We start from the raw sequence: 13,513 nt of genomic DNA on the forward strand, positions 1-13,513 counted from the left end.
TGTAGTGACATCAAAACTGGAGAAATGTGTTCGGATTTTCTTTTCCCAGTTAGGATTCTAGCAGCTGCATTCTGCACTCGTTGCAAATGATTTATGTCTTTTTTGGGTAGTCCTGAGAGGAGTGCGTTACAGTAATCTAGTCTACTGAAAACAAAAGCGTGAATTAATTTCTCCGCATCTTTCAATGATATAAGAGGTCTATATAAGAGTGAGTGCTGCTTCACTTGCGCTCTTGAGAGTTTGCCTTGACCTCAGTTAACCACCAGATGTCACTGTTCATAATGGGGCTGACGCTTCAAACCTTAGAATCTTTTTCGGCACAAATAAAAAGAAAGCCTCAAAGCTTCACGAGGCTTCATTTTCCATCATTACCTAATGAACACTTTGGGCTTGATTGGAACTACGATTATGAGGGATTTATTCTCTTCCGACATCACCTGACCTCACTTAATGCTCATTTGACTGACTAGGCACATTTCTGTAATGCAAACACATAATCACCATTAATATAAAAGGAAAACATTTTAAGCGGTCTCTGGCTTCAAAGATGCCCCCCAATTTTGCTCAGAGAACAAGAAAATAGATTAATATTGACAGAAGTAATATAACATCAGTCATCAAAGCCAACCCTAATATCACGCTTTCCCTTCTTTCTTTAATATGACTATTTACCTCCGTTTTATCATTCAGATTTTTACATTCAAACGAATGATTTTTCTTGGGCTTTTCCGACTTTTGTATGATCTTCTTGAAGCCTTGATATTCTTGGAAATGCAAAAAGACGCGGTAGTAACACTAACACACACGACGTATCGATTGAACGACCGCCGCACGGCGCCAATGCGTAGCCCCGCCCACATCCTGTTACGGTTTGCTGCCGCAAGGCGTGCATGAAAAGACCGCGAAGATGATCACGTGGCTAGCAATGGCCGAGCGCGCGTTTGAAAAGCGTCCTGGTCTCGGTTTTTGTAACTGCGAAAATTCGGCAAAGCAGTGTGATTCATAAGAGGTAAAAATGTGTTAAACTGCCTTATTTGTACACTTCAGCTTTCTTAAATATGCGGTTCGTAATTTGAAGGAAGCCTGTAACAGAAATGTATAATGCCTTTTTTGTATATTTAGAACATTCCCGATCGTTAAACCAACACCCGTGTCTCCGATACACGAGTGAGCAACTGGACTGGCGAGCCGATTCTTCTCAGACCGACCATCAACAATCCTGAAATGGATTCGGTAGGTTTGAAAATGGATGAGATTATTTTGGACATTTGCTTTTAAACTTGTAACTCACAAAGTTTTGCTACTGGAGCTTATTCTCGCCACTCTAATATTTAAAAAAGGAATTATTATTTTTAATAGTACTACTTTTGTAAAATTAGGGCATTTTTTGTTTGGATGGCGGGTATAATCTTTACAGAAACGTATTGTCACCTCTCAAAAAAAGCACCATTTTGCAATGATTATTGTGTTATTTTGCAATAGTTTATTTAGCAGAGGGATTGCATGCTGCTGCAGGTTTCATCGTGCACGCGCCTGCTCCCGTGAACTAGTGACAGCTAATGAGAGAAAGGATGAATCAAGTGACAAGAACTAAACAAACGTTATAGGTATACAAGTTTTAATCGGGGGAAAAAGCTTAACAACTTTAGTACAGATGTTTTTTCATCGGCAGAGTGGTGGTGCCGAGCTGCCATGCCTGCTTTATTGTGCCAGGGTATTTGTGTCTTGATTAGTATCCGTGAGCCTGCTTAGCAGTGGATAATTTAAGTTTTAAAACTGAATGCTGGAAATGTATGAGTGTATCTGATGCTAAAATAACATTTAGTCAATGTGCTGTAAAGTAAATCACATCATCCCCTTTTTCCACACTAACACTAGCTGCTGCACCACCAGATCACACTGTTTTTAACAGTATCTATAATACTTGTACTTAATTTGTTTTGCTACTGGATTACAAACAGTCCACTCTTGTGATTGGATGTGTGATTGAGCCCTGCAAAGGACCAGCGTACCATCCACCATGGTTGATTCTTGCCTTACACCCAGTGCTACTGGGATAGTTGCTGGCTTCTTGTGACCCCAAACTGGGCAGATTAAATTTAACCCTTCGCACATGTAAGATTAAATGTACAGTATATGCTTAGAATGTCTGTTCAGTTCTTGTCACTTGATTGCATGCTATGCATGTGCTTAATGTCTCCCTTACTAGCTGTCACTAGATGACTGGAGCATGTGAATGCTCTAGGATACCGACACAAGTATGCAATATCTATGTGATATTTGCAAAACTGATTTTTTTTTGTATGTGGCAGGAATACACTTCCATCTGTTTTCAGTTTCCATACTGTTTAATGTTTTAACTTGTGTAAACATTAATTGTTGGATCATTGAATGTTCTGTGATTCATAGACAGCTAGGCAAAGCAATACTCAGATTTTATTTGCAAAACTGAAGATGAACAAAGAAAGGTCGTATGACACCATGATTACTTCATATTATTTGACTTTATTATATGGGATTTTTAAACTTTGCCCAAATGGAGTAAAACCTACATAATTTAGAGTCTTCAATTATCCTAGCATGCACGTGTTTGGAATGTGAGAGGAAAACCAGAGTACCTGGGGGCTTGTTGACTTTGGTCATAGAGAACCAGTACACTCTATACAAAATTTTGACTCCTGATATTTTGAGTTATAAGGAAACGGCAGTAACCATACCAACACCACCCATTATTAGATGAATGTTTTCTTACAACATAACATTCTTAAAAGGATTGTAGGGGGTTGGTCCTATAGTAGCACTGGGTACATGGTAGGAACCATTCCTGGATGGGGCTCACTCTCCTACACACACACACATACTTCATGCTGACAAAAGAATCAAATTGGCATTGCCAATTAACCTAACTTGCACAATGTGTCATCCTCACACCCAGGACACAAAGGTGCAACAGCCACACTAAATGCTGTGCCACTGTAATGCAGAATGAATTCTTTTAAGCAATACTTGAAAAATGAAGACACAACAGAAAAAAATGTGTGCCTTCCAAAGCTGCTTCTGCAGGAGCTGGAGCCTATCCATGCAACTGAGAGCACAACACAGAAACCAATATAACTCTGGGCACACACCCGCACAAACTGGAACAAATTTAGAGTGGGCAATGGGCCTATTCAAGAAGGAAACCAGAATCAGTGTCAAGACTGGTAATTGAACCCAACTCCCTTTTAGCATTGAGGCAAGAATGCTGACTACTACTGCAGCATTCCAAACTGTAAAACACTTAAAAGATGAACATATTCTTTTAAATATGATAATGGGTTCTACACCACCACTCCTACTTCATTCTAATTTTCTGAAGCATTTTTCAGTAATTATGCAAATAATTATAAAATGATTGGCATGAAAGAATGTTTAAAGTATATGACATGGCCAGAATATTTATAGATCAGCCTCTAAAATAAGTTTCATAATCTATGAAATTGACAAAGTCTAGACAACGGCAGGGAAACATTATATAAAATGTTAAGGTACTGCAAAAATAAACCAAACACACTCTAAGCAAGCACAGTCTTGTTAGCTACTGCATGGAACAAACTGTTTAAAATCCTTCCGGCTTCCAACCCTGCTGTATTCAATACAGGATCATGGGGTGATGGAGCATTGTAAAACATGAAGTAGATTGGCACCCCATCCTGTGTCCATTCTAATCTTGACGTCTGATGTGTCTAGGGTAGGCTCCAGCCCCCACAACCGTATAAGTTGATTAAAGGGGTTTCAGACAAAGGACTAAAGGATTTGGAAAGACATTCTTATTCACTTTCTAAGCCCATTTTCTCCAATATATAATTGCAGGTAACAGGAACAATATAAACTAAATATAATTAACATTCCCAAACCTAATTCACTCATTTCAGGTTTGGGGGAGCAAATTGTATTCCTGCAACAATGACCCTAAAGGCAAAAACCAATCCTGGACAGGGTGCAAGGGCCTCACACATATAATAAAGAGTAGCACAGAAGTGCTTTTGTTGTTCTATCACAACTCCAGCCTTCGGTTTCAATTCAGCCTGCAAACTTTTTGTGTGAAGTTGGTATATGCTTCCCATTTTATCTATTTTATTCCCCCCACATCTCAGTAAAACATATGTAATTTAAAATACTGGTGGTAGTCCCATAATTAAGCCACAGATTTTCTGAACCCACCTTCTTCTGTAAGAAGTTGAAGGGAGCCACATCCTATTATATCCACTTACTATTTGCTTCAGTACAAGGTTATGAACAAATGGGGTCTTTCATTATATTCTAGTCATACGTCTTCTGAATTGACCTTTTTCCAATATGGAAATGACAGGAGAGAGCCTGTTTTCATATCCATCCATTTTCTATACCTGCCCTTCCCAAATAAGTTTGGGGTAGTGAAAGCCTGGTATTGGTTCATTTCATAAAACCAAATTCTTTGATAGAGATTTCCCAAGAAACAGCCTTCTATTCTAGCCATGTCCATTATTAAAGAGGAGCCAAAGCCTATTATGTATATCCATTTTCCAGACTTACTTTTTCAGATATACCACCATGCAGAAACACACAAATATTTGTTTTTAATTTGTCATATTTACTAAAGGGTCAGTGGTAACCAGAACCTAGTCTATAAGCCCATTTTCTAAAAAATGCTTTTGTAGACATACAGCCACATAAATACAGTAGTCTTGCATCCATCCATTTTCTTAATCTGTTTATCCAGGGTAGGGTCATGGGGAGGTCAGATCCTATCCCAGTAAGCATCAGGTGCAAGGCAGGAACAATCCCTGGACAGGGTGCCAGTCCATCACAGGGAGAACGCACTCTCTCTCTCATGCACACGCAAGGGGCAATCTAACAACACCACTCAATGATTCTACCCTTTTTCAGTACAAGGTTAGACAGACAGTCGGATCCTATAACATCCATTTTCTAAATCTACCTAGAAGGTTACAGAGAAACATACTTTTAAATTATATTCTAGTCATCCGCTTTTTGAACTAAATTCTTCCAATGTGGAGCAGAGGGAAGACAAATCCTATTTTATATCCATCCATTTTGTATGCCTGCTTTTCCCAATAAAGTGTTGGCAGACGCAAAGCCTAACATTAGTCAGTTTTATAAACCTGCACTGTTTGGCACAAACAATAATCTTATATTTACACCATCTATATACCTGGCTAGCCCTTTTCAACAACTGCTTGCAGAGGTCCTGGCAGAGCCTGTCATATCCATTTTTTAAATCTGCTTTTTTTCCTTAGAGGCTTATGGGGAAAGAGGGTCTTACATTGTATCTGTTTTATTTTCCAAATCTATATTTTCCAATATGCATTGAAAGCAAATTGGAGTCTATTTTGCATCATCCATTTTCTAAACCAGCATAGTGAAGGCCTACTATCAGTCCATTTTATAAACCTGCATGCTTTGATATAAGGTCACACAGCAGCGTTCTAGTATCCTAACCATCCATTTTCCATGTTGGCCTTCTTCAGTGAATGGCAGAAAACAGACCATCAAAGCCCATTATAACCCATTTTGTAAACCTGTTTTTCACAACACAGGGCCTAAAGTAAAAGCCTAACATTACTCCATTTTCTAAACACATGTACTTTGATGTTCGGTCATTTGGAGGCAGAGTCTTATATTTTTGCCATTCATTTTTCTGAACTTGTTCTCTTTAGTAATTAGTAGAAAAGGGCCCAGAACACCTACATCCATCCATTTTCTCAAACCCCCTGCCTCCCCCACCACCAATATGTTGCATTGGACGTACACATCTTCTCCATTTGCCATTTCAACACGCCTGCTAGAGTAAACAGTTTATATATTAATATACTGGAGGCTGATACACTCATTTTCTAAACCTTTCATTCATACAGGTATGTTAATCCTTTCCACACTCTTAAAATAACTGTTGTAAAGTGGCACTTTATTGGGTTGTGAGGTTCCTAGTAGAACCATCGCTTGACAAAAAAAATCTTGGAAGGATTCTTTTGAGTATAAAATTTGTTCTTTGGGCATTGAAATGGTTCCTAATATGTGGACAAAACTGACATGTTTAATTTATAGCAAGCTAGCTTACAGAATACTGACATATCAAGAAAACCCAAACTTAGTCTGTGTCATTGTTTGCCGCAAGAGTCCTTTTAAAACCAAGGACCCACTTACATTTTCCAAATGTGTTATCATCTATTCATTTACTGATCTAAATATAAAGATTCTTCTGGAACCTACTTGTGGATGGTTCTTTTGGAAACCAAAAATGTTTTCCCAATGACCTATTTGTAGAGTACTACTTGACAGCTTTACTTTGCTTTTAAGAATGAATATCTGCTTAATTTAATTTAGGGTCGTGGGGGGTCTAGGCCTACCCATGCAGCACTGGATTCAAGGCAGGATACCACACTGGACAGATAGTCCTATTACACAGTATCCATCAGCTTTCTGTTAAGTGGACCCTTAGTCTTTACTGGGAGCTTCGGCTCAACACAAACTCTGAAGGTAACAACAGTCCATCTGGGGCCAGTGCTATGCTGCATATACATGTGTGACTTTAAGGACATTTAACTATTCCAAAATTATATTTCCACATTTAATTATTTGAAAAGCAGCATCCACTGTGCCCCACATACTGTAATCTTATAACCATTCTATACCTTTCAGCCAAGTATGAAAACTAGTAATTTAGCCAAGGTCTTACAAACACACCAGCAATTAAAGATGCCAAGTATGGTATTTAACAAGAGAAAGTGACTAAAAATGTACACTTTATTCACTCGTTGAAGAAGAAAAAAATGCATTGTTCATTTCTTTCAAACAAAAGTCCGTAAATATGCACTCTTAAAATGTGTGCATTGGAATTTAAAATACACATCCATTTCTTGCACCTCCGTAATTCCGTCTAGCCCTTGTTACAAAGCAGCAGGGCACACCAGCTGATCGCTCACATGCACCAGTAACACTGCGTTTTGGAGGTGTTGAAGTTTCAAAGGTGCTCATTTAATCTTTTTTCAGATCCATCTGATTTAAAATCGGCAGCCACTCGTTTGACGAGGTATTCGTAACGACAGCAGCCAAGTTCTGAAAGTGGCTCACAAGAATCCGTAGCAACGGGCGATACACATAAGGCGCATCTCTCGGGTGCGTCTCCACGCACCGCATGGGACAGAGAAGTGAGCAAACTTGCAAAACAATAAAGGAGTGTCATTCTGAACGGGTGCAACCGCACCCCGAGCCGCCTTCAGTTGTCGTTGTGGTCAGCTCTCCCTTCCTCCTCCGTGTTCAGATGACTGGCTAGCTCCACAAGCACCGCGCTCTTTCCGATCTGATCGTTTCTCCTTTTTTCCATTATCAGGTCTTCCAAACTCTGAAATTCTAACGTGTGGCTCTTTTTCTCCGACAGCTGGATTCTGAACATGTACGGCTGTTTGCCAATCCGAATTTCACCGCCGACCTTAAACTCCCGTCTGCCGAAGCGGCACCAGGCGGCGAAGCACTCGGAGTTCCTCCAGCTCAGGTCCCTATCCTTGGTGCCCACCTGCTCCATGGCATTTTGGACCACAGCTTCGGGGTTTAACGCTTTAAATTTGTACACGTCGTTCACAATGCGCCCCCTTCTCCCCTGACTGGCATCCGTCAGGAAATCGTTTTTGATCTCCGCCTGGTGCAAATGAACCACCTGGAAGTCTCCAACGTACACAGCCCAATGCGGGTACTGGCTTTTGGCCACAAACTCCACCAGGTCGCCCGCTTTGCACTTGTTGAGCAGATTTTCCGGCGAATAGATCCTCACGTCGCCTGCTCTTCTCTCGTAGACACACTCTCCCCTGTAAAAGACGGCGCACTCCAGCTCATTGCACTTCTCGTACTGCTGTCCCTCTTCCTGTTCGGGATCGCCTTTCCCTTTGGCGTTAGGATCGTCCAGGTCGTCGTCATCGTCATTCGAAAAAATATAAGAAACGCCAATTCGTGGACCGTCGTCTGTATCCAGACCGTTAGGGTCGGCGGTGGGAACTTCTTCGTAACTTAGGTGAGTCAGTTTCTCCACCTGATTCCCCATAACCGCTCTTGTATATCCCGACAGTTTCCACCTGTTAAAGGCGGAGAGAGGGAGGCAGGGAAAGAGAGTGCTCCCGGAACAGCAGCAACGTGTAATACGAGTGAGCCTCGTCCAAAAAAAAGAACAAACTAATTTAATCCTTCCGTTGATGAGTCCATCTGGGATGGCAGTCGTCCTGTCTTAATGGCCAAATGCAAATAAAACACAAGCATGCGGTCGTCGGCAAAGCGGCTCAGACGGTGACGCCAATCGCCTTCTGCTCAGACTACTACCTTCCGCACCAGGTGTATACACACCTGCAGCGCCAGCGGACAAAGTTATACAAACTTTAACGCACTTGAACACTTGGTTAAAAAAAGTGAGAAGACTTCATTCGGCGGTGTAGTATGCCTTCGCAATGAAATCAGTCGAACTGAAAAAACACTCCTACACGAGATGAAAGTGAGGTGACCAAGTCTCCCGGCCCAGTGTGCACGGAGAGCGATCAAGAAAGAGAGAGAGATCGGTTTACGCATGTGTGCATTATTTAAAGGGGCAGCGCACGATTGAAAAAGAGAGCAACTTCAACTCGGAGTCACTAAAGGGTTACTCCAGGAAGAACATGTCGCGTCTATTCGTTTAACCCCGCTTTGTCCATTACAGGACTCTGGCTAGCTGGAGCTTGCATTAATTGTATAGAATGCCCAACAGGGTGGTCTCACACTGACAGGTGCATTTTACATTAGAAAGACACGTAAATTCCGGTTAAGTAGCTAAATGCGCACAACAGACCGTTCACATGTAAGTGACAACAGGATGAGGCTGTTCTTCCAATGATAAATACTAATTCGCCCTATTTGTTTATTTAGTGTTCACGTATGCTCATCAGTGCAAATAAAATCATAATTCTCTGTCTTGAAATTTTCAGTGATGTTTTTAAGAATCTTTACCTATTTTACACAATAACGACTTTCAACCCTCAGAATGGATCTTGACTCTTTATTTGTCTATTTGTTTCTGTGTCAATTATGCAAAAACAGCCAACCCTATTTTAAATCAAATGTAGCATGTCTCATGGGATATTAAAAATTTCTGTAAGGGGATGGCAAAAATGCATCTCTCCAAAATGACTGAGTCAAAGTTAATGACATTTCGCATTCATATTTCTGTTAAGAAAACTTAAAAACTCAAGTTTAAGCCCTTTCAAAAGTTTCACCAAGAAAGAAGTTTGTAATGGAGGGGGCACAAAACCAGAACCTTGTAATCATGCGAAAATGATTTAGCCTGATGGTAGTGAATTTGTCATATTGTTTAGGTTGGACCCATTTTACAGTGAAGAGCACATTCCATGTCAGTGATTCAATAGAAAAAGTGTCCAAAATATAGGAAAACATGTGCAAGGCCTCACTAAGGATCATTAAGGTAGGGAATAACCGAACCACAATGCCCAAGGAGACTCGCATTTAATCCAGTTAGCCTCAAAACTGCTAACTGCTGGCCTCCAGCCTAGCAGACACCAAACAAGGTGTGCTGAGAAAATAAACAGAATTGTCTCATGAATATAGCAAAAGCCCCACAAGAGGAGGAGCAATTGTAAACCCTCGGCTTGGGTACCAAAGGGCAAATTAAGAATTATTAATAATAAAGGATTTATGAACAAAAATAGAATAATACAAGGAATAGCTCAAAAGAGCAAAAATAAGGTAAACAGAGTTGCCAAATGGCAGTCCTTAAGCAAACAAGACCTAATACATACAGTAATCCAGAAGCAGAATCCTTAAGACAGGGCAGACATATAATCAAGAAACCAGAAAATCCAAAGAAAATGGCAATACTCAGAAAACTCCTACTTAAACTGAATGTTCTCCTACACCCGAGCTTTTTTTCCTATGGTTAAATAGCCAGAGGGTGGACCGAGCAGCAGTCACCTCGGGGTGAGTCTACCTCCTAAGGGCTCCAGCCACAAAACACAAGACTGTACATGATATGTGTGTGTGTCAGTGCCCAATCCAGGTATTGAACTTTGCTTGATGGGATAGGCTCAAGCTTCTCCATAACCTTGGCTATGGAAAAGTTGGTTTGGATGATAAATTGATGTTCAATAGAGGGAACAACCCAAAAACAGGTAGGTTTTTGTCCTGTTTTCATGCCATATCAATGTCAGTATCAAATATTAGGGTGTGTTCTCTGGCTTAGGATTATTTTCTCTTTCTGTGTTTTGTGTATTTTTAAATCATATTTCATATGCTTGTTATACTTATGTATTTTTGTAACAACAGCTCTGTTTAATTATTATTTACTCTGTACTGCTTGTTCCCTTGTCTCTCTTGTGTTTTGTGGGTGGAGCCCCAAGTGGTGGGTCAACATGTAGTCACCATTGAAGGACAGCGCTCCGCTTATTGACTGGGAGGCTGAGTAGTGGTTCAGTAACACTGAGGTTCCTTCAGTGGTTCAATGTGGTTAATTATGGTTATTTGAGAAGTGCACATTTCATGAGTATTGTCTTTCTGGTTTTTGAATTGTTGCTTCTGTCTTGGGTTTATAATTTTCAGATTTCAGATAAGGATCTGTTTGTTGTGGTTTGCCTTTTTAGGCTGTGCTGTGCTGGGCTGTCTCATATGGTGATAGAATATTTACATCCTTTGATTCCAGGGCTCGCAGAGTCTTCATATTGAATTGGTAATTCTGGACAAATTGGATGGATAATTAACCTAAGAATCCACATATTTTTAGAATTTGCATGTTTAATTTTGTATACTCACTATTGCCACTCTGTGGTCATAGGTAGTTTACTCCAGGGCACAGGGCAGAAACAGATTTGACCCTGGATGGGCAGCTCAAATATTGTTCTTCAGTTAACCGATACTGCAGTGTTTTCCACTTTTGCACAGGATATCCTTTAATCTTAGATTAAGACAAGACACACCTATTTCCCGAGACCACTTGTGGTAGATTCTGCCAAATCCAGAGAAATATGCAGACTACCTTTTAAGATGAAGGAGGGTTTTTCAAAATAAATCTTTTGCATGTAAACTCACTTTGTTCAAACGAAACAATGCAGGTAACATAAACTATTATAAATAAACATTATAAGACCGAATACTGTCAGGAAAAATCATTGTGAAAAACAAAGAAAAATGGATAGGAAACCACCCAACAAGCAAAATAAGCAAATGCTTTTGGCACAGATTTATTTCTTTAGTAAGGGAAGATTGTTTTGAAAATATCAGGAAATATGCAGTGCAAAATTTATATAGGAAATTTTATTTTTAATTATTTAAAAAATCACCTACAGAGTAAATTTAAAAGCACTGTATCCACCCCTTGGCAGAAATAGCTTTCAAAATAAAATGTGTATTATCTAACAACTTGAGTTTTTTTTTTTCTGTTAATCATTGTCAAAAGACCAGATTAAATCCACTTTGATTGAATGTTGTACAACAGTAAATTGTGAAAACCTCCAAGGGGGTGAATTCTTTTCTTAGGCACTATAATTTTGGATCATGATGGTACAGTGATCACTGTTGCTGGGTCGTACTTAATAAACTTGGATTCAGATGTCTGGCCAAGCACTGTCTTTATATTTAATGATTTTGTTCATTATGTCTCCTCCTAGGGCTTCATTTATAAATGTATGGATTTGATCGTGAAAATATGTACATGCCAAACAGAAAAATGTGTAAGCTAAAAAAAAATCTGATTTATAAAAACCTGGCGTATGCATGTTTCTATGCAATTTATCTTTATACATCACAATCATCTTGTAAGTGTGTGTTCATTAACACACCTTAATGCTAATTGGCCTCATACGGGATGCTGCAGACATTAATTGGCTTGTAGAGCAGCCTACCTTCTGACACGTCACAACTCTGCCACCTGCATTCAAGAGCATTTGACTGTACTCTGCAGCTGAGGGTGCAAGGTCATGTGCAGCATTATAGTACCTCTACTATGTATTTTGGGGGTCCAGGAAAAGTGTAAGCCGTCAGTGTCTAAGCTGGTAGCCACTATCACCTGGCATATGTAATGACATGATTGCTGATATGATGTTCAGCCAGTTACCTCACTAACAAACTAGCCACCACATACAGTACTGTCACGTCTGCCAAAGCTACTTTCATTCAAAATAACAGAATCACGAATTGACCCAGGAAATGGGGACATGATGTTTGTTAGTCTCATTTTGGCATCACGTTTGACTTGTACGTTAATGGAATGTAACATGTTATGTTTAACAACAGCAGCTTAATTTACGCTAGATGCCCTTATTTAAATATGAGTGTATGTTGTGAATCAGTGGCGCAAAATGGAGAAAAGGGTGTAAAGCTTCAAAAAAAGAAGCAAATCCAAACCATAACCTCCACTAGTCTTTTTAGAGACGTGCCTTACCCCAGGCAGCCAGGAAAGCTAAAGCCTTACCGAGGCAGGCTTCAAGGCCTAGTCAAGCTTCAAAACAGTTCAAAAACACATTTGTTTCCCAAATCTACAAAAATATCCTCCATGGGGACGGAAACTATAAAACCTTTAGCTTAAAGGACAAGGCCAGTGAATAATCATAATAAATAAAAAAAATGTATTTCAAAAATAATATTTAAAGAAACAAAGAAAAGGCAAAAAAGTTGAGAAACCTGAATAAATGCAATGCTCACAGATAAGCACTCCTCAACAGTCAGTGAAAGTCTGCTGAGACCATCTGAACAACCTCAGTATAAAGACTTATGGTGGTCTCTAAGGGAAAAATCCTGTTCGCACTGTAACACTCATACATAAGGCTCTTCAGACTCCAACAATATATATAAGCATAAGAAATTTATTTTACAAAAATGCATTATACAAGAAGTCACTCTTGCATTGTAATCTTGCATGTGCTAACAATCTTTGTTAGACAAAGTCATTATTGTGTATGAATATAAAAAAGCATATTTAACATTTGAATAACATGTTAATCTAACATACATAGATACATATAGGGAACATCAGATCATCCCGTATTAGGATAGAGAGATACAAAATAATTCATTCCAAGTCAGGAGCAACCTTGAGGGTCTGCTTACCAAAATTAATTCATCCTACTTAGAGCAGTTGAGCAAAAGGCATTGTAACTGAAAAGCTTAATGGACTAAAAGTGAAATGGAAATGTTTTATACAACAGGTCCCACAGTGGCTTTGTCTCTTGGAATTCCACCCACAAAATGGGCATGAGGCATATGTTCAGACAACTTAAATACTCCACATATAAATACTAAATCCTAAATAATCATGTTTTTAACAAAAATAACAAAGCTACAAATAATAATTCAAAAGCAGAATAAAAAGAAATATAAAGAAAACTAGGAAATAAACCCTAGTTGAAACATAACAGCCAGACATGGAAGTGTAAATCAAAAACTGATTTGTAAATTCTCTTTAGTATATTGACTGTTACGTTTAGCAAGAGGAATTTTCCCCCCACTCATT

General features: G+C 39.4%; 1 protein-coding gene and 1 long non-coding RNA gene across 2 annotated transcripts in view; one reads left to right on the plus strand and one right to left on the minus strand.

The window, feature by feature from the left end:
* Positions 1-928: 928 nt before the first annotated feature.
* LOC120516662 overlaps positions 929-13,513 on the plus strand; it is a 74,552-nt gene continuing 61,967 nt past the window's right edge. Inside the window, exons 1-2 of the long non-coding RNA XR_005630882.1 lie at positions 929-1,009; positions 1,123-1,233. This is a non-coding gene — a long non-coding RNA (uncharacterized LOC120516662). The remainder of the gene's footprint in view (positions 1,010-1,122; positions 1,234-13,513) is intronic.
* Positions 2,486-8,567, minus strand: LOC120516659 (protein LRATD2-like). Its single transcript, XM_039738505.1, has one exon. The coding sequence runs from the start codon at positions 8,075-8,077 to the stop codon at positions 7,259-7,261; it is 819 nt and encodes a 272-aa protein (XP_039594439.1). The 5' UTR covers positions 8,078-8,567; the 3' UTR covers positions 2,486-7,258.

The sequence above is a fragment of the Polypterus senegalus genome, chromosome 16 (genome assembly GCF_016835505.1).
Source record: "Polypterus senegalus isolate Bchr_013 chromosome 16, ASM1683550v1, whole genome shotgun sequence".
NCBI classification, from domain to species: Eukaryota; Metazoa; Chordata; class Cladistia; order Polypteriformes; family Polypteridae; genus Polypterus; species Polypterus senegalus.